Source organism: Mustela nigripes, chromosome 6, assembly GCF_022355385.1.
Source record: "Mustela nigripes isolate SB6536 chromosome 6, MUSNIG.SB6536, whole genome shotgun sequence".
Taxonomy (NCBI): Eukaryota; Metazoa; Chordata; class Mammalia; order Carnivora; family Mustelidae; genus Mustela; species Mustela nigripes.
The window spans coordinates 66,852,747-66,875,037 of record NC_081562.1 but is presented as its reverse complement, the minus strand read 5'-3'; the positions used below and the strand labels follow the sequence as shown (position 1 = coordinate 66,875,037).

Below are 22,291 nucleotides of genomic sequence, written 5' to 3'. Positions count from 1 at the left end.
CCCCCCAACCCCCCCCTGTTGCATCTCCACTTCCTCATATCAGGGAGATCATATGATAGTTGTCTATCTCCTATTGACTTATTTCACTAAGCATGATACCCTCTAGTTCCATCCACGTCGTCGCAAATGGCTGCATAGTACTCCATTGTGTATATACACCACATCTTCTTGATCCATTCATCTGTTGATGGACATCTAGGTTCTTTCTATAGTTTGGCTCTTGTAGACATTGCTGCTATAAACATTCGGGTGCAGGTGCCCCTTCAGATCACTACGTTTGTATCTTTAGGGTAAATACCCTAGTGCGATTGCTGGGTCATAAGGTAGTTCTATTTTCAACATTTTGAGGAACCTTCATGCTGTTTTCCAGAGTGGCCGCACCAGCTTGCATTCCCACCAACAGTGTAGGAGGGTTCCCCTTTCTCCGCATCCTCGCCAGCATCTGCCATTTCCTGACTTGTTAATTTTAGCCATTCTGACTGGTGTGAGGTGATATCTCATTGTGGTTTTGATTTATACTTCCCTGATGTCAAGTGATGTGGAGCACTTTTTCATGTGTCTATTGGCCATCTGGATGTCTTCTTTGCAGAAATGTCTGTTCATGTCCTCTGCCCATTTCTTGATTAAATTATTTGTTCTTTGGGTGTTGAGTTTGCTAAGTTCTTTATAGATTTTGGACACTAGCCCTTTATCTGATAGGTCATTTGCAAATATCTTCTCCCATTCTGTCAGTTGTCTTTTGGTTTTGTTAACTGTTTCCTTTGCTGTGCAAAAGCTTTTGATCTTGATGAAATCCCAATAGTTCATTTTTGCCCTTGCTTCCCTTGCCTTTGGCGATGTTCCTAGGAAGATGTTGCTGCGGCTGAGGTCGAAGAGGTTGCTGCCCGTGTTCTCCTCAAGGATTTTGATGGATTCCTTTCTCACATTGAGGTCCTTCATCCATTTTGAGTCTATTTTCATGTGTGGTGTAAGGAAATGGCCCAATTTCATCTTTCTGCATGTGGCCGTCCAATTTTCCCAACACCCATTTATTGAAGAGACTGTCTTTTTTCCATTGGACATTCTTTCCTGCTTTGTCGAAGATTAGTTGACCATAGAGTTGAGGGTCTATTTCTGGGCGCTCTGTTCTGTTCCATTGATCTATGTATCTGTTTTTGTGCCAGTACCATGCTGTCTTGGTGATGACAGCTTTGTAATAGAGTTTGAAGTCCGGAATTGTGATGCCACCAACTTTGGCTTTCTTTTTCAATACTCTTTGGCTATTCGAGCTCTTTTCTGGTTCCATATAAATTTTAGGATTATTTGTTCCTTTTCTTTAAAAAAAAATGGGTGGGATTTTGATAGGGATTGCATTAAATGTGTAGATTGCTTTAGGTAGCATAGACATTTTCACAATATTTATTCTTCCAATCCAGGAGCATGGAACATTTTTTCATTTCTTTGTGTCTTCCTCAATTTCTTTCATGAGTACTTTATAGTTTTCTGAGTATAGATTCTTCGCCTTTTTGGTTAGGTTTATTCTGAGTTATCTTATAGTTTTGGGTGCAATTGTAAATGGGATTGACTCCTTAATTTCTCTTTTGTCTTGCTGTTGGTGTAGAGAAATGCAGCTGATTTCTGTGCATTGATATTACATCCTGACACTTTACTAAATTCCTGTACAAGTCCTAGCATTTTTGGAGTGGAGTCTTTTGGGTTTTCCACATATAGTATCATATCAAATGTGAAGAGTGATAGTTTGACTTCTTTGCCAATTTGGATGCCTTTAATTTCTTTTTGTTGTCTGATTGCTGAGGCGAGGACTTCTAATACTACGTTGAATAGCAGTGGTGATAATGGACATCCCTGCTGTTCCTGACCTTAGCGGAAAAGCTTTCAGTTTTTCTTCATTGAGAATGATATTTGCGGTGGGTTTTTCATAGATGGCTTTGATTCTATCCCTACACTTTGAAGAGTTTTGATCAGGAAGGGATGCTATACTTTGACAAATGCTTTTTCAGCATCTATTGAGAGTATCATATGGTTCTTGTTCTTTCTTTTATTAATGTGTTGTATCACATTGATTGATTTGCAGATGTTGAACCAACCTTGTAGCCCTGGAATAAATCCCACTTGGTCATGGTGAATAATCCTTTTAATGTACTGTTGAATCCTATTAGCTAGTATTTTGGTGAGAATTTTCGCATCTGTGTTCATCAAGGATATTGGTCTGTAGTTCTCTTTTTTGATGGGATCCTTGTCTGGTTTTGGGATCAAGGTGATGCTGGCCTCATAAAATGAGTTTGGAAGTTTTCCTTCCATTTCTATTTTTTGGAACAGTTTCAGGAGAATAGGAATTAGTTCTTCTTTAAATGTTTGGTAGAATTCCCCTGGGAAGCCGTCTGGCCCTGGGCTTTTGTTTGTTTGGAGATTTTTGATGACTGTTTCAATCTCCTTACTGGTTATGCGTCTGTTCAGGTTTTCTATTTCTTCCTGGTTCAATTGTGGTAGTTTATATGTCTCTAGGAATGCATCCATTTCTTCCAGATTGTCAAATTTGTTGACGTAGAATTGCTCATAGTATGTTCTTATAATTGTTTGTATTTCTTTGGTGTTAGTTGTGATGTCTCCTCTTTCATTCATGATTTTATTTATTTGGGTCCTTTCTCTTTTCTTTTGATAAGTTTGACCAGGGGTTTATCAATCTAATTAATTCTTTAAAAGAACCAGCTCCTGGTTTCCTTGATTTGTTCTATTGTTTTCTTAGTTTCTATTTCATTGATTTCTGCTCTGATCTTTACTATTTCTCTTCTCCTGCTGGGCTTAGGGTTTCTTTCTTGTTCTTTCTCCAGCTCCTTTAGGTGTAGGTTTAGGTTGTGTATTTGAGACCTTTCTTCTTTCTTGAGAAAGGCTTATACCGCTATATATTTTCCTCTCAGGACTGCCTTTGTTGTGTCCCACAGATTTTGAACCGTTGTGTTTTCATTATCATTTGTTTCCGTGAAAGAAATTCATTCTTTTTATGGCTAACTTTCCATTGTATGTATATACCACATTTCTGTAACAATGTCACATTAATATCAGGTGTACAGCCTAGTCAACTTCTCTATACATTATGCTATGCTTACCACATAGCTGCAGTCTGTCACATATACCGTAATTTCAGTATCATTGACAATATTCTCAGTGCTGTGCCTTTTATTCCCATGACTTATTCATTGTATAAGTGGAAACCCATATCTCCCACACCCCTTACTATTTTGCCCATTCCTCACCCTCCTTCCCTCTGGCAGCCATTAACTCTCTGTATTTATAGGTCCAATTCTGCTTTTAGTTTATTCATTTGTTTTTTAGATGCCACATGAATGAAATCATATGGCTTTTATCTTTCTCAGTCTGACCATTTCATTTAGCTTAATACACTGTAGGACCATCCATGTTGCAAATGGTAGGATCTCATCTTTTATATGGCTGTGGAATATTCGTGTGTGTGCGTGTGTGCGTGCGTGTGCACATGTGTGCGTGTAGGTGCACTACTTCTTCTGTCTATTGATGGACCCTTAGGTTGCTTCCATATCTTGGCTACTATAAATAATGTTGCAATAAACATAGGGGCGCATGTATCTTTTATAATTAGTGGTTTGGTTTTCTTGGGTAAATACTCAGTAGTAGAATTCTTGGATCATATGGTATTCTTGTTTTTAATTTTTCTGATAATTTTTCCATAAAATTATCCATATCCATAGTGCTTTCCACAGTGGCTGTACTAATTTACAGCCTTACCACGAGGGTTTCATTTTCGGTACATCCTCTCCAACACTTGTTATTTCTCATCTCTGTGTTTTCAGCTATTCTGATAGGTGGAAAGTGTTATCTTGTGGTTTTGACTTGCCTTTTCCTGATGATTAGTGATTAGCATCTTCTCTTGTGTCTGTTGGCCATCTGTATGTCTTTGGGGAAATGTCCATTCAGGACCTCTGCCCATTTTTAAATCAGATTGTTTGCTTTTCGGGTGTTGAGTTGTATAAGTTCTTTTTTATTTTGGATATTAGTGCCTTATTGGATATGGAATTTGAAAATATCTTCTCCTTAGTAGGTTGCCTTATTATATGAAAGCCGCACAAAAGCTTTTAATTTTGATATAGGTCCAATAGCTTATTTTTGCTTTTGTTTCACTTGTGTTAGGAGGAATATCTAGAAAAATATTGTTACAGTCAACATCAGAGAAATTACTGCCTGTGTTCTCTTCTAGAATTTTTATGGTTTCAGTTCTCACATATAGGTCTTTCATCCATTTTGAGTTTATTTTTGTGAAATAGTGTTAGAAAGTATTCCAGTTTTCCCAGCACCATTTGTTGAAGAGACTTTCTTTTACCCATGGCATAGTCTTGCCTCCTTTGCTATACATTAATTGGCCATGTAGTGGTGGGTTTATTTCTGGCCCTTTATTCTTTTTTTTTTTTTTTTTTTTTTTGGCCCTTTTTTCTTTCCCTTCGATCTGTGTGTCTGTTTTTGTGCCGGTACCAGAGTGTTTTGATTACTATAGCTTTGTAGTACATCTTGAAATGTGGAACTGTGATACCTTCAGTTCTGCTCTTTTTCAAGATAGCTTTGGCTATTCAGGGTCTTTTGTGGTTCCAGACCCATTGCAGGATTGTTTGTTATAGTTCTGAAAAATGCTCTTGGTATTTTGATAGGGATTGCATTGAATCTTTACATTGTCTTGGATAGAAGGGACATTTTTTTAATTTAGATTCAATTGACCAACATATAATCCATCGTTAGTTTTTGATGTAATGTTCAATGATTCATTCCTTGCATATAACAATGTTAATTCCATGAACACAGAGTATCTTTCCATTTATTTGTGTCTCCTTTAGTTTCTTTCATCAAAGTCTTACAGTTTCCAGAGCACCCATCTCTCACCACCTGGTTAAGTTTATTCCTAGGTATTTTAGTCTTTGGTGAAAATGTAAATGGGAGTATTCACTTAAAATCTCTTTCTGCTAGTTTGTTATTAGTGTATAAAAATGCAAAAAAAAAGCAGTGGATTTCAGTATATTAATTTTGCATCCTGCAACTTTACTGAATTTACTAGTTTTAATAGTTTTTTGATGCAGTCTTTGGGGTTTCCTATATGTAGAATCATGTCTGCAAATAGTGACAGTTTCACTTCTTCCTTACTGATATGATTGCCTCTTATTTCTTTTTCTAGTCTGATTGCTCTGACTAGGACTTCCAACACCATCTTGAATAAAAGTGGTGAGTGGACATCCTTGTGTTGTCCCTGATCTTAGTGGAAAATCTCTTAGTCCTTCATCACTGAGTATGATGTTGACTGTAGTTTTTTCACTTATAGCCTATATTATGTTGAGATATGTTCCCTCTAAACCCACTTTGTTGAGAATTTTTATCATGAGTCAGTGTTCAATTTTGTCAAATACTTTTTTTTTTAAATCTATTGAGAAAATCATGATTTTTTTTAAAAAGATTTATTTATTTTAGAGAAATTGAGAGTATTAGCAGGGGGAGAGGCAAAGTGAGAGGGAGACAAGCAGAGTCCCCACCAAGCAGGGAACCTTACATGGAACTTGATCCCAGGACCCTGAGATCATGATCTGAGCCAAAACCAAGAGTCGGATGTTTAACTGACTTAGCCACCCAGTTGCCTTGAGAAGATTATGATTTTTATTCTTCATTTTGTTGATATGGTGTATCATGTTGGTCGATTTGCAAATATTGACCGATCCTTGCATCCTCAGAATAAATCTGTTTGAATATATCATGCCACTTTCTTTCGACCTACAAAGTTTCTGCTGAAAACTTGGCTGATAGCCTCATGGTTTTTCTTGTAGGTAAATTTTTGCTTCTCTTTTGCTACATTTAAAAGTCTCTTTATATATTTATTTTTTAAGTAGGCTCTATGTCTAATGTGGGGTTTGAACTTACGACCCTAAGATCAAGAGTAGTATGCTGTACTGACCGAGCCAGCCAGGTGCATGCAAAGTCTTGCTTTATCTTTAACCTTTGGCATTTTAATTATTATGTGTCTTGGTTTGGACCTTCCTGGGTTCATCTTGCTTAGAACTCTGTGCTTCTTGAAACTAGATATCTATTTCCTTCCCTATGTTAGGGAAATTTTCACCTATTACTTCTTCAAATACATATTTTCCTTTCTCTCTTGCTGTTGCTTCTAGGTTCCCTGTAATGGGAATGTTTTTTCACTTACTGCTGTCTAAGAGCTCTCTTAATCAACCTTCATTTATTATTTTCTCCTTCTGTCATTCAGCTTGTGTGCTTTTCATTAACCTGTTTTTCCTTATCACTGATATATTCTGCATCCTCTAATCTACTATTGATTCTCTCTAAGGTATTTTTTATTTCAGTTACTGTATTATTCAGCTCTTATTGGTTCTTTTTTACATTTTTTAATTATTGAAAGTCTCGCTGTGAAGTTCACTCACTCTTTTCTCCAGCCTAGTGAGCAGCTTTATGATCATTACTTTAAATTCTTTATCAGGCATATTGTTTATCTCCATTTCATTTAGCTCCTTTCTCTGAGGTTTTGTCTTGTTCTTTCTTTTGGAGCATATTTCTGTCTCCCCATTTTGCCTTCCTTACTCCCCATGTTTGTTTCTTTTTTTTTTTTTTTTTTAAAGATTTTATTTATTTATTTGTCAGAGAGCGAGCGAGAGCGAGCGCAGGCAGACAGAGTGGAAGGCAGAGTCAGAGGGAGAGGGAGAAGCAGGCTCCCTGCGGAGCAAGAAGCCCGATGTGGGACTCGATCCCAGGACGCTGGGATCATGACCTGAGCCGAAGGCAGCTGCTTAACCAACTGAGCCACCCAGGCGTCCCCCCATGTTTGTTTCTATGAATTAAGCAGAATAACAACTTCTGAATTTGAAGGAAGGCTTGGTGCACTTAGCGACTTTCACTGGCTGGAGATGAGTTTGGCATGGGTTGGTTGTCTCAGGACTCTCCACATAGTAGGCACTGTGGCAGGATAGCTGAAGTGGGTACAGGTCAGTGTGGCCCCGGGCCTCCCTGCAGCAGGTGCCCTGACAGGTTAGTTAAAGCTAGAGTGGGTGCATGCCGGGGTGTCCTGAGGCTCTACACCCAGAGGGAACCTTGGCAGTGTAGCTGATGCTGATGTGAGTATTATTCAGGGTATCCTGGAGCTCTCCACACAGAGGGCACCCTGGCAAGACAGGTGGAGCTGAAGTGGGTGTATGCTACGGGATTCCAGGGCTCTCTGTGGAGTGGGCGCCCTGTCCCAACTGTGTGTTGCAAAGTTCCAGGTTCTATACACTGAGGGCACTCTGGAAGGATGGCTGAGGTGAAGGGAAGCTGGGATTTCTGGGGTACTATTTGCAGGGGGTGCCCCAGTGGAGTGGCTGGAGCTGAAGCAGTGTGTAGAAGCAGGAGACCCTTGAGTTCTTTGTACAGAAGGTGTCCGGGTAGGATATCTGAAGTGGGGGCAAACAGGTATGTTCTAGGACTGTCTGTAGAGATAGTGCCTTAGAGGGGTGTCCTCTGGAGCTGAGGCAGGGTACATGCCTGCCAGGGAGAGGTTCTGGGGTCCTCTGCACAGGGGTTGCCATATATCCCATTTTGTTTATCCATTCATCTGCTGGTGGACATTTAGGTTGTTCCTATCTTTTGGCTACTGTGAATAATGCTGTTATGAATGCTGATGTACCAGTATGTGTTTGGGTCCTTGCTTTAAGTTCTTTTTGGTATATACTCAGGAGACTTTCTGGGTCATATGGTAATCCTATGTTTAGTTTTTGAGGAATCACAAAAATTGTTTTTGACAGTGGCTGTACCCACCAGCGTTACATTTACATTACAGCAGCATATACGTTCCCACCAGCAATGTGTGAAGGATGCAGTTTCTCCATATTGCTGATATTTGTTATTGTCCATTTTTAAAAAGAATATAGCTATCCTACCAGGTGGGAAGTGGTACAGACTTCTATGTTCAAAGAATCACTTGGGAAACAACATGGAGGATGGGCTGAAGTGGGGAAACCCAGGAGGCAGAGAAAATAGCTGAGAAGTTTTGCCAGGGATTGTTTTCTGAGCATTGGTCTAAGAGAATAAGGTCCTGAACAGCAGGGCATGGAAAGGGAAGGGCATGTTATGAGAAGTTTAAAAGAGAATTCATGATTGTTGATTAAGGAGAGCAGGAATACAGGAAGCGTCCAAATTTTCTGACTTGGTTACCTATTTGGAGGATGTTATATGCTGAGATCAAGGGATAGATGGTGAATTCAGTTTTGGACACAGTGAGAGCATGGTAATTCTCAGTTCTTCAACCAGGCAGTTGGATATGAGGACCTGGTGCTTAGGGGTGACACCTGGCCTAGAGATAGAGATTCACACATTTCTAATGTTCAGGAAGCCATTGCAGTGATTGGCATGGATGCGCGGTCACTGGGGGAAGTGTAGAGAGTGGGAAGATTTGGGGACTGAGGATATACTCTGGGGGGACTCAGGCCTAAACACTGTAAAAGGAGGAAGGAAATCCTACCCCAAATGTGAGAAGACATGGCTCTGAAGTAGGGTAGTATCTCAGAAACCAAAGGAAGAAGGTTTTAAAAAGAGGAAGGCATGAAAAGGAGCAAATCTGGAGAATATTTTGATTGCATTTGCACTTACCTAGTTTATGCTGCGAACAAGAAATGAATTGTTTGGCTAATATAGGATCATGCCTTTTCTCTGTTCTACCAGGGACCATTAAATAATAGTATGTTTGGATTTCACAAGTACAGTAGGTTTGGATTTCACCATTTCTTTAGAGTTTTTTTTTTCCCCTTTGTAATTCAGTCGACACTGTTAGATTTGTGTGTGCAACACACAAATTCCACAAAGGACTCCGTGCTCACTATGATATATGTACTTACCATCTATCAGGATATAATGTTATTACAATATTCTTTTTTTTTTTTTAAAGATTTTATTTATTTATTTGACAGAGAGAGAGATCACAAGCACGCAGGGAGGAAGGCAGAGAGAGGAGAAAGCAGGCTCTCCACAGAGCAGAGAGCCCGATGCGGGGCTTGATCCCAGGACACTGGGACCATGACCTGAGCTGAAGGCAGAGGCTTTAACCCACTGAGCCACCCAGGTGCCCCAACAATATATATATATTTTTTAAGATTGTATTTATTTATTTGACAGACAGAGATCACAAGTAGGCAGAGAGGCAGGCAGAGAGAGAGAGAGGAGCAAGCAGGCTCCCCGCTAAGCAGAGAGCACGACTCGGGGCTCGATCCCAAGACCCTGGGATCATGACCCGAGCTGAAGGCAGAGGCTTTAACCCACTGAGCCACCCAGGCGCCCCACCCCAACAATATTCTTGACTATACTTCCTATGCTATACTTTTCATTCCTGCGATTTATTTATTTTTTATTTTTTTAAGATTCTATTTATTTATTTGACAGAGATCACAAGTAGGCAGAGAGGCAGGCAGAGAGAGAGGAGGAAGCAGTCTCTCCGCCAAGCAGGGACCCCTATGTGGGGCTTGATCCCAGGACACTGGGATTATGACCTGAGCCGAAGACAGAGGCTTTAACCCACCGAGCCACCCAGGTGCCCCTCCTGTGACTTATTTATAACTGGAATTTTGCACCTCTTAATTCCCTTCACCTATTTTGCCCATCGCCTCATCTACCTCCCCTCTAGAAATCACCAGTTTGGTCTCTGTATTTAAGAGTCTATTTTTGTTTGTTCTGATACATTTGGAAATAATATTTTTTAAAATATGCATTATTAAAAACTACTCAGCCTGCATCATTTTTTAATGTGGAATGTATTCTGTCACCATCAGTATATTCTGCTATAGTAGTGGTCTGGTGGTAACTACCCATCTTACATAATACATACACACACATGTGTATATATACATATATAGCCCCACACGTATATATACATTTGGCATATTCTGCTAGGGAATATACTACTGTGACTATTAATATTATTGCCAAGTGACCGGAGTTTCCAATTTTCAATGATAGTTTTAATTAAAAAGTAAATTTTAACAAAGTAAATTCCTTTTCATTTACTTTTAGGCTATTTTAATATCATCACTACAAAATTTTTGGTGGAGCCAATTGTCTAAAAATTATTCTATTTAATATTATTCATATGAAAATTATATTTCTCAGGACTCACACAAGATAATTTTTGTTCATTGTCACAAGTTAGCAGTTTTCGTTGCCCTGATGGGGAGGAGGGGCCTGTGAGCCTCAGGAGGAGAACCACCACCACCACTTGTGTCCACAGTAATAATCATTTCCAGTCATTAGGAGCTCAGGGTAGCATTTAACTAAGACTTAATAGGATTTAGGATGTAGGATGATAGTACTTAATCTCACATTCATTTTCTTTCAAGAATGACATAAAAGCTGTTTCATGTAGTTTGACACTTTATCCTGCTTTTTTGTAGAATGGAAGATGGTGAACAACAAGTAAAAATGAAGTCCTTCAGGTACACTGAACCATTGAGATTGGTAGATGGTGGGTGGAAAATGTTGCAGATACAAACCTTGAGCCAAAGTAAAAGGTGACGCCAAGATAGAATTAATTCACGAATATTAGGTTTTTCTCATCCCATATGCTCTGAGAAGTGGTGAATGTCAAGTACCTGTTACCTTTTCTATCTACTGGAATAACATTTGTCTTAATGTGCCTTTAAGTTTTTCTTAGAGGGACTGTTTATTCTTTTTTTTTTTTTTTTTTTTTTTTTAAAGATTTTATTTATTTATCAGAGAAAGAGAGGGGGAGAGAGCGAGCACAGGCAGACAGAATGGCAGGCAGAGGCAGAGGGAGAAGCAGGCTCCCTGCTGAGCAAGGAGTCCGATGTGGGACTCGATCCCAGGACTCTGGGATCATGACCTGAGCCGAAGGCAGCTGCTTAACCAACTGAGCCACCCAGGCGTCCCAGGGGACTGTTTATTCTTGAAGCACTAGAGCAAAGCTGATTTATGCTGTAAAGAAATCCCAGTTACTTCTGAGGAGCATCTGATTGTTAGTCTTTGTCAATTCTTTCAACATATTCTCAGCATCAACAAAAATTTTTCTATATCTGGCAACATGGCCAGATCTCAGTTTTGCTTTTTCTTCATTTATTCTGGTTTTGTATCTAATTTGCAAAACACTGACAGGGATCAAAGTGGCAGTAAGAGTATGCAGAATTAAGAGCCAGACCCCTGCCACTAAATTATCAGACAACCAGCCTCTGGTAAATTGGTCTTTCCCTAATACAGTCTTCCAGAAATCTTTTAGGTGCATCTCCTTCAAAAACTAGCTATTTTGCCTTCTTCTGGGTTTCCTAGCTCCTGCCATCATCATTCATTGTTCTCCACAGGGCCTTGCTCCCACATGTTCTCACCTTTCTCTAATCCCTACCTCAAAGACAGAAGACCGCACCTGCTGTACATTCCTGGAAGGAGGCATCTCTGCCCATTGTTGGTGTCTGTGCTGATGGGGAATACTGGTAGAAATGAGAGGTGATAATTCTAGCAGGAGGATAACTCTAACATTCTTCTAAACATAAAATTTTAATCTAAAAATTGGTCCTGAATGGACCAAAGCATGAGTATGTAACTAAATCTTATGTGAACATACATATAATTTGAATTCTATCCAGTTCACTCAAAAGTACTTATTTTGTTCCAGGAGTAGTGTGACCCAAGGGTGAATGGTTGGGTGGGAAGGGGAATATTATCTCCATCGGTTTTCATTAGTGTTCTCCCGTCCCCCAATCTCTTATGTGGAAAAATTAAATTTTCTTTTGTCTAATTTAAACTTCCCATAAAGACAGGTCAGAGCAAGTCTTTTCCTTCTTTCCCATCAGATTGTCCTTTTTAAACTCTTCTTATGTGGAAATTCTCGAAGTGCCACAATCTGACTGTTGTAGGAGAAACAGACAGATGTTTACAGTCAAGTGTGAAGAGTAAAAGAGCCTAACTCAAATGTAAAATGTAAATGTAAGATATACAATTCCCCCCTACATTTTACCATCCATGAAAAAGGTCTTACTCAATGGCCCCTTCCTGTTAATGGGCAACGTTTTTCTTTCCTTGTGACGTATTAAATAATACTGAATTTCCAGCAGACAGTGACTTAGGTCTGGTGACATGGTAGAAGGATCGAAGACTTAGAGGCAGCTGAGAGAGGAAAGCGATTCATCATGTAGTCGTCACAGACAGTTTCCCAGAAGAATAGCTGAGGTGGGTTTCGAAGAAGGAAGAGGATTTTTCCAAGAACATAGAAGGGAAGGACTTTATAAGCTTAGCAAAGAGCGAGTCAGAGGAGATGTGAGGTGACTCGGCATGTGTGAGGACCAGCAGGTTGTTTGGCATTGCTGTGGAGTAACACGTGGAGGTGTAGGGAATGCACGGAGACATGGACCTGGAAATGAGGGCGCAAACCAGATCATGGAGAACTTTGGGATGTCATGAGGGAGTTTGGCTCTTCCTCGTAGGCAGTGGAAATCTATTTTAGCAGTTTGATGCAATGGAATTAGATGACTTCATTTGTTTTAGAGTGATAATTCTGGAAGTTGGGGTTTGCGTAGACTGAAAGGGGAAGACACTGGAAGTATAGCAGGTTAAAAGGCTTTTGGGGGTAGTACAGTGAGCTGTCACCTCATGAATCAAGGTGGTGACACAGTGGATGGGGAGGAAGAGAAGACCTATATAAGAACCATTTTAAGAACTAGAACCTATAGGAGTTTGTGATTATTCGGTTCTTCCGAGTGAAGATGGAAGAAGGGTCTAGAATGAGCCTAGTGATATCAGCAACCAAGATAAATTCTACAAGAGTAAGTCAAGGGTAATGGAGGAAGGAGATATAAAATGGGGGTAGATTGTAAAGAACATATTCAGTATGGGCTTACCTGAGGTTTAAGGCACTTGTGAATCATTTAAGTGTGTAGTTCAAGTTCTGAAGGTCAGGAAGGGGGTGAAGTATGAACGAGTTAGAGATTTAATAGTAGCTTAGGAACCGCTGTAAAGCCTCTGAGAGAAGGAGCTATCTCAGGGTGAAGTTGTAAGGTGAGGAAAGAGTAGAGCCAACTGGGGGATCTTGGGGCACTGCTTTTAAGGAAAGAGGAAGAGCTGGTAAAGAGACAAGGGGACTGAGTGGAGCAGGGAGGGCAGCGGAGCAGGGGAGGGTCACAGGAACCAGCGGAGGAATAAGGAATGTCAGGACCGTCAAATTCAAGGCAGAGATCAGCAAGGCCTTGCATAATATAAGGATGACCTCTGCTAGAAATAGTGTCGGTGGGGCAGGGTTTGCTGAAGGTTGATTTTAATAGATGGGTGGAAAGGTGCCTGCTTGAGAAAAGAGCAGAGATGGTGGGGCGCCGGGGTGGCTCAGTGGGTTAAAGCCTCTGCCTTCGGCTCGGGTCATGATCCCAGGGTTCTGGGATCGAGCCCCACATCGGGCTCTCTGCTCAGCAGGGAGCCTGCTTCCTCCTCTCTCACTACTTGTAGATCTCTGCCTGTCAAATAAAACAAAAAAAATAGAGCGGAGATGGTGTTCATCCAGGAAGCTGGCTGAGAAGGGAAGATAGTAGCAAGGGAAAAACCCCTCAGAGGAGGATAAGGTGGGAGTTTTTTTTCCCCAAAGAGAGAGACTTGCACACATTTGCAGCCCCATGGAAAGCTGCTGAAGCGAATACCAGAGAGCAGTGATCTATAGTGAAAGGAAGAGCTGGGTCGCCTTCTGAGACTGAGGGAATTTCTAAAACTACTCATGTGGCCCTCAGACACATCTTAGTTCTTAAAGGTTTCTGGAAATAAGATAGGAAGGAAGGAGCAGGGGTAGTTGGTCTGACGAGAGATGAGTGCCATTCTGGTGCTCAGCAGCTCCTCTTCTTCCCTGAACCGGGAGTGCAGGGCCGGAGTTGGGAGCAAGGAGGATGTGCTCGCTGGCCTCCTCAGGCTCCAGTCAGCGCCTCCGTGGTAACTGTGGGTCTGCTCGTTGTTAAAAATAAAGGAGGTTCTTTTCCTTCTTAGAGAAGCTCATAGCCAAACCGAAAAGCGGAGGAGAGATAAAATGAATAACCTGATCGAAGAACTGTCAGCAATGATCCCTCAGTGCAATCCCATGGCACGGAAACTGGACAAGCTCACAGTGTTAAGAATGGCTGTCCAACACTTGAAATCTTTAAAAGGTGAGTTTGGAAATGGCTTCTGCACTTGGATTTGTTGTTGCTGTTGTTTTTAAAGAGTTTTTTTACGATTTTATGAAATTATAAAATGTTAAAGATTTTATAAAAATGTATTTATTTGAGAGATAGTGACATAGTGATAGTGAGGAGGGAGGGAGGAGAGGGAGAAGCAGGCTCCCCGCTGAGCAGGGAGCCTAATCCCAGGACCTTGGGATCATGATCTGAGCCAAAGGCAGACACTGAACGGACTGAGCCACACAGGCTCCCCCGCACTTGGATTTGTGAAGTCCACCCTGTAATTGAGATCCCGGATTCATTTTTGTGGTCATTGGCTCCTGAAATTCTATACAGGTGTGTCTTCAGCTTTATAGGCATCAGTTTGTTTACAGGCATCGATTTTGATGCTCATATTCTATATGTGGAGAGAATACTAATCTGGGTATTGAAAATCTTGGTTTCACTAAAAGCTTTATTTTAAATGCACACAGTGTGTCTTTCCATTTGTGTCATATTCAATGTCTTTCATTGTCTAAGACATCGTCAACATCTTAAGAGTTTTCAGAGTATAATCCTTCCACTGCCTTGGTAAAATTTATTCCTAGGTGCTTTATTCTTTTTGATGCAATGGTAAATATAATTGTTTCTTAATTTCTCGTCCTGCTAGTTTGTTAATGTGTAGACATGCAATGGATTTCAGTATGTTGATTTTGTATTCTGTAACTTTACTGGATTCCTTTATTGTAGGTTTTTGGTGGAGTCTTTAGGATTTTCTATATGTAGTATCTTCTCATCTGCATATAGTGAGAATTCTACTCCTTTCTTACCAATCTGGATGTCTCTTATTTTTCTTATCTGATTCCTATGGCTAGGACTTCCAGTACTATGTTGAATAAAAGTAGTGAGAGTGGACACCCTTGTCTTGTTCCTGATCTTAGAGGAAAACCTTTCAGTTTTTCACCACTAAGGATGAAGTTAGCTCTGGGTTTGTCACTTAGAGCATTTATACTATTTTGTTCCCTCTGTACCCACTTTGTTGAGTTTTTCTGAATGTCGAATTTGTCAAATGCTTTTCCTGCACCTGTTGAGGTGATCATCTATCTTTCATTTTGTAATGTGTGTTGTGTTGATTGATTTGCAAGTACTGAACCATTCTTGCATGATCCCACTTGATCATGGAGAATGATCCTTTTAATGTATTGTTAAATTTGGTATGGAAATATTTTGTTGAGGATTTTTGTGTTCATCAGGGATATTGGTCTGTAAATTTATTTTGTAGTGTCTGTTTTTGGTATCAGAGTAATGTTGGCATCGTAGAAAGAATTTGGCTGTTTTCCTTTCTCTTCTATATTTTGAAATGATTTGAGAAGGGGGAGGTATTAACTCTTCTTTAAATGTTTGGTAAATTTCACCTGTGAAGCCTTCTGGCCCTAAACTTTTGGTTATTGAGAGTTCTTTGATTACTGGTGCAACTTCCTTGCTGGTAACCAGTTTGTTCAGATTCTTTCTTCCTGATTTAGTTTTGGGAGATTGTAGATTTCTAGAAATTTACCCATTTCTTCTAGTTTGTCTAATTTTTTTTTTTGCATAATTTTTGTAGTAGTCTTTTTTTAATTCTCTGCATTTTCATATTGTCAGTTTTAACTTCTCTAGCATTTCTGATTTTGATGAATCTGGCTAAAGTTTTAACAGTTTTATGTCTCAGTTTCATTTATTTCCACTCTGATCTTTGTTGTTTTCTTCCTTTTACTGACTGGATTTTGTTTGTTCTTTTTCTAGCTCCTTTTAGGTATAAAGTTAGGTTGTTTGAGATTTTTCTTCTTTCTTGAGGTGAGTCTTTATCACTATAAATTTCCCTCTCAGAATTGCTTTTGCTGCATCCAAGAGATTTTGAACCATTGTCTCTAATTTCATTTGTCTTCATGTATTTTTTCCTTTCTTCTACGACTTCTTTGCTGATGCACTGGTTGTTTAGTAGCATGGGTTTTTTTTTTTTTTTTTTTTTTTTTTTTTGGTTTTGACATTTTTGGGGTTTGGGGTTTTTTTTGGGGGGGGGATTGATTTCATTTCACTGTTGTAGTCAGAAAAGATGTTTGATTTCAGTTGTCTTTCTTTTAAATTTCTATCTTCTTGTGATCTGTTCTGGGTAATGTTTCATGTGCATTTGAATGTATATTCTCTTGTTTTTGGATGGGATGTTTTGTGTATGTAGATCTGTTAAGCCCATCTTTTGTAATTGGTCATTTGAAGCCACTGTTTCCTTCTTTTCTATCCATTGACCTAATAGGGTGTTAATGTCCCCTACTATTATTGTATCACTGTTAACTTCTCCCTTGATGTCTGTTAATGCTTGCCCTATATATTTAGGTGCACCTGTGTTTGATGCATATTTACAATTGTGATCTCCTCTTTTGAATAAATCCCTTAATATTATTATGTAATGGTCTTCTTTGTCTCTTGTTACAGTGTTTTAGAGTCTATTTTGTTGATATAATTGTCACTACCCCATCTTTTTTTCTTTTTTAAGATTTTATTTATTTATTTGACAGAGAGATCACAAGCAGGCAGTGAGGCAGGCAGAGAGAGGAAGAAGCAGGCTCTCCACAGAGCAGAGAGCCCGATGCGGGGCTCGATCCCAGGATGCTGGGATCATGACCTGAGCCGAAGGCAGAGGCTTTAACCCACTGAGCCACCCAGGCACCCCACTACCCCATTTGGGTTTTGCTTTTATTTGCATGGAATGTTTTTTTCCAGTCCTTCATTTCCAGCCTGTGTCTTTAGTGCTGAAGTGAGTCTCTTGGGGGCAGCATGTGGTTGGGTCTTGTTTTGTTATCCATTGTTATCCAAAAATCACCCTGTGATTTTTGATTAAATGTGATGCTCCAAAATAATTATTGATAGGTTCATATGGTCATTTTTAAAATCGTTTCCTGGTTATTTTTGTAGTTCTTCTCCATTCCCTCCTTCTTTTGATCCCTTCCTTGTGATTTGAGGACTTTCTTTAGTGTTATGCATGGATTTCTTTCTCTTTGTTTTTTTTTTTTTTTTTCTGTATGTATTATAGGCTTTTGGTTGTACTAACCATGAATTTCATATATAACATCCTAAATATGTAGTAACGTATACCAAGTTGATGGTCTCTTAACTTCGACCACATTCTAAAAGCACTACATTTGTATTCCCCCTTTCCACATTTATACACATGTGGTCACATGTTATACCTTCTTTACTTTGTGTATTCCTTGACAAAGTTTTTGCAGATACCATTTTACTACTTTTGTCTTTTAACGGTCATACTAGCTTTATAAGTGGTTCATCCACCACCTTTACTCAGTTTTTACCACGGAAATATTTTTCTTGCATAATTTTCTTGTCTTGGCCTTTTCTTCTCTGCTTAAGAAGTCCCTTTCACAAAAAATAGGTACTTTAAATCACCTTCCTTAGATTTCCACATGCAGAATGGTGGCTGCCGTACTCTCGCTGACTATCTGCAAATCTGGAGGGCAGGCAGTGAGGAAAAGCAAGCACAGCCTTGATCCCTCTGATGCCAAGCAGAACAGTGGAAGTGTGAGGATACTGCTTGGCAGGATCCTTGCAGGAGTGTGACAGGAGGTCTCATTTTCATAACCATCCATTGTGAAACAGGATTCCCTTTTACCCCACAACTGGATCTTGCATAAGTTGCATGCAATATTTCCCTTAAATCTTTTAGCAGTGAACATTTGCAGGCCCCACTGAGGTCATTTGATTGCAACTCTAAAATTACCCAACCATTTTCACATTCGCAATGCCTGGAGGGAGGAGAACCTAAGGGGAAAAGTCATGAATCCATCAACTAATCCAACAAACAGGCACTGAGCATCATGCAGGTTCCCGTCTGTGCTGGGGACTTGAAAAGGAAGGACCAAGATCTCTGATTTCTTGGGGTTCATGGCAGGCAAAGGAGACAGACCCAGGCAGAGATCATTAAAACCCAGGGTGATAAATGCTACAGCGGAAGTAGGAGTGGGAGGAGGAGCAAGAGAAGCTCAGTAGGGAGAACGGACTATCCTTCCTTACACCAGAGCACAGGTTTTTGCCAGTGGCCTTTCTGAGGTGCTCAAGGGCTCATCACACACCCTGAGCAGACCCTTTAGTCGGTGCTGCCCATGAGTAAGAGGACTTCAGGCAACTGGGTCTGCCTGCCTTCCAGTACCCTTACTGGGGTAGATCACAGAAACCTGGACCCCACATCATCAGAGGGCTGCCTGCGGAGCATGTTGTTTTCGTCCCTACATAATTACTTTAAAGACAAATGGATTGTGAAGTGAATTTTTGCCTACATGCTTTAAATATTGCTTCTCAAATTATCTGGGTGAAGGACAAGTGTTACCCACCCCCACCCATTACAAAGTACAGCTGAATCCTGGAAAAATGCTCATGGGCTGGGGTGCCCCAACAATGTCACATTTCCATAAAAGTGTCTAAAATTGCTTTCTTTAAAAAGGATTTATTTATTTGACACACAGAGTGAGAGCAGGCATGTGCACAAGCAGGGGGAGCAGGAGAAGAAGCAGGCTCCCCGCTGAGCAGGGAGCCTGATGTGGGGCTCGATCCCAGGACCTTAGGATCATGACCTGAGGCAAAGGCAGATGCTTCTAACTGACTGAGCCAAACAGGTGCCCCTAAAAATGCTGGTTTTTCATTTCCATACTCACCTGCCATAGTTTGCTGATGACATCAGTCAGCAGACCACACTTGGAGTAGCCCTTCTTCTCAGCAGGTGCCTTCAGAGAAACTCTGGGCATTCTGTGTGTGCAGTCATAGTACTGGTACTGGGCGGGGTGGGGGTGAAGTGGTCCATGCATGGAGGTCCCAGAGGCAAACCTCCTAGGTTCAAAGCCTGGCTCCTTTACTTAATGGCTGTGTGACTTACCCAAGTCACTTCACATTCGAATCCTCCACCTCTGTAGCTGTAAAATAGGGGGAAAGCATTTACTGAATAGGGTCATTGTTAATAGTAAAGACTAACACCTATCAAGGGCAAGCACAGTGTTTACTCTGGGTTGGAGGTAGGAGGGGGGAGGAGGAATAGGTACTGTGATTTTGATTAGTAACCCAATGAACACTGTGATAAAGGTAAGTGATCTTGTTTCCTTGTGTGTTATCTTTCGGTGTGCCCTAGTGGCATCTGCCTTCAGCTCAGGTCATGATCCCAGAGTCCTGGGATCAAGTCCCACATTGGGCTCGCTGCTCGACAGGGATCCCTGCTTTTCCCTCTCCCTCTGCCCCTCCCCTCTCTCTCAAATAAAATCTTTTTAAAAAGTTGTTATCCCTCACTGCACAGGTCCAGAATATCACAGCATGTGTTTTAGTAGTACCTCAGTCCTTACCCCCATCATTTCTCCTTAGCCTGTCCTCCGCTCATTGTCCCACCTCCCAGTTCTGGCTGGCTGACACCGACAGGGTTTCCCTAACATACTTCTTCTGACCTTCAGGCCAGACCAGAAGATAACACTGCTTTGCTCAGACTGATTTATAGCCTATGCTGGCCTGGAACTCAGTCTGTATCTTTCTGCTCTTTCTCAACTCCCTCCTGTCAGGTTGCTGTGTATTCATTTATAATCATAAGAAATCATTTGAGGGAATTCTTGGAGCCTTACCTAGAAGGTAGATTCTGGAAGAGATTTTCATTTACTTACTTATGCCAGGCTCATATGGGTGCTGCTGTATCAATTAAGACCATGAGGTGTTTTTGATTTTCTGGGTACTGCCTCACCACCATCCCACCCCCAACAACCGCCCGCCAGCTCTTACGTATTTTGTGAGTTTCAGCTGCAAATCGTTCCAAGGGTCCCAGGGTGGGGAAAACAACAACAAAACAACAAACAAACCTCTCAGGGTATTAACCCATCTTTCTTTTGCAAAAGCAACTTTTCTTGCGGTCCTCAGGAAGAGGGGCTTGGGGTTAGGAAAGTTGAGTATATCAGAGGGAAAATTGATTTACCTATGAATTACGCTTGCCTGGATGTTATCTGGGGACAGGGCACCTTGGCTTGGTGGGCTGTCCCCTGCGCCCCCTTGTGGCCATGCATGCACAATTGATTTTGGTGCTCCCCTTGTTTCTCTCATTGAAACCTTTAAGTAGGTCCTGCTTTTCCTCCTTTTGTCAGCTGTTCATTTAGAGACTTTTATTTTGATACAATAAACTCTGTGCTAAGGGCTTAAAATGAATTATTTCATTTATATTTTATACATTTTTATATATTATCAGAAGTCTCCATATGATTTTTAAAGCGCCATTTGAAAAATCTTAAGAATCCAGAGCAGTGATTTAAAGTTTCACAATCTTCCTATTTAGGGTAATTCACATAATCCATTTGTTTTGTTTTGTTTTGTTTTTGTTTTCAAGTAGTCTCCATGCCCAGCATGGAGCCCAACACAGGGCTTGAACTCATGACCCTGAGATCAAAGAATTGGATGCTTAGCCAATTGAGCCACCCCAGTGCCCCTGAACAGTTTGAAGAAGCTAAGGAACTATAGTGTATTAGAAAATATGGTTCTCTTTTGAAATCAGCTCCTGGTGTCCACACATTCAAGTGTAAGGGAATAAGTAGTTCCAAGAACTTACAGTATAAAATCAGGACATCCTAATCTAATACTATTGAAAGAATGAGGACAATAAAGTCATAGAATGTGCTAGTAATAGTACCATTCACAATGCAGCGGCAACGGTACTTATTTCCCTTGAGTAATTACTACATTTCCAACTCTATTCTATTTTCCATAACTTTTGGACTTATTTTTAGGTATGACAAATTCTTATGCAGGAGGTAATTATAGACCTTCATTTATTCAGGATAATGAGCTCAGACACTTAATCCTTAAGGTAAGTCCAGAGTTCTGTTTGTTTAAGCTGTGTTTGTCCTTTCAGTTTTACTTGGATGGGATGCAGATTTTTTTGGGTTCGCTTCCGGCTGCCACAGCCAGGGCTCCCAAATGCACCATAGCTCTCTTCCTACAAAAATAAGTTGCATAAGTAACCATGTCTTAATTTGGGCTGATGAAAGTAGAGACAGAGGATATGCAATTTCCATAATATGGAGCCAAGCTTGTCTTTGATCCTAAACTTACACTGTACTCGCTTCCTGTGCCATGGGGTCTCTTGCCCTCCATCACCACCTCCTTAAAAGCCAGCTACCTTGTATCCTTTTCTCTTCTGGATTCTGTTTTCAGCACATTAGCCCTTACTGCTTAATGAGCTATTAGTCGATGCTTTGACATTTCTGTTCTCACCATTCATATGCATGGGTTTTCAGATTCTCTCCTCTAGAGGTTATTTGACTTGGAAAATATAACCATCTCATAGGCTTCTCCTGCCCCCAGGAGGAGATAAATGACTCCTGGGCTTTAAACCATAGCATGATAAAACAGAAAGAATCATCATATATATACTTGTCTATTTTTTCTCAATTTTTGAAAAGCTCTTTTATCTGAAGAGCTGAATTTAAATACAAGATTCCTGATAGGAATGTAAGGGATTTTTTTTTTTTTTTTTGGAAGATTAAGATATCTAAAGTTAGCAACATGTACAGTATGCTTTGGAAGCTTTCTCACAATCTTTAAGTGTTTTTTTTTTCTTTCAGTCCTAATATAACACTTGTTCTGCCCTTCTAGAGTATGTCCACCAAACTCACCTCATATTTGTTTCCAGTTAGTAGAAATGATTCAAGGCAACGTCTGATGGGAGTGCTAGACTCATCCTGTGTCCATACAGGTCCATTTCCATATAGGTTGCTTCACAAAGGATGTATTGGGCAGACTTCATCTAACCGAGGTGAGGTTAGAGTTTTTTAAGTTTAGTTTCCAGTGAGCGGTTAGTAATTACTCACAAGGTGTATTGTAGGACATCTGCTCTTTTTCTTGTCCCCACTCTACACATTCCCTGCATCTCAGCATATCCTCGGGCAGTTGTTACTGCAGTGTTTTGATATTTTTATAGTTTCATATGCAGTATAGAATTTGGGGTAGGTCATTTCTATATTAGAAAATATCACAACCCAATATTCCATGGCCAAATTTTCCATGTCAAAAACTAGTTTAGACTGGGGTTCATTTTGATGTTCTTCATCAGTCTTTTTATAGTTTAAGAA

At 40.3% G+C, this 22,291-nt stretch overlaps 1 protein-coding gene across 2 annotated transcripts in view; it reads left to right on the top strand.

The window, feature by feature from the left end:
* BMAL2 (basic helix-loop-helix ARNT like 2) overlaps positions 1-22,291 on the top strand; it is a 102,065-nt gene that overhangs the window by 41,290 nt on the left and 38,484 nt on the right. The window contains exons 4-6 of one of the 2 annotated variants that reach the window (XM_059402737.1): positions 10,431-10,472; positions 14,008-14,165; positions 20,948-21,027. In XM_059402737.1, coding sequence (XP_059258720.1) covers positions 10,431-10,472; positions 14,008-14,165; positions 20,948-21,027 — 280 coding nt within the window. The remainder of the gene's footprint in view (positions 1-10,430; positions 10,473-14,007; positions 14,166-20,947; positions 21,028-22,291) is intronic. The other variant, XM_059402738.1, reaches the window with a different exon arrangement.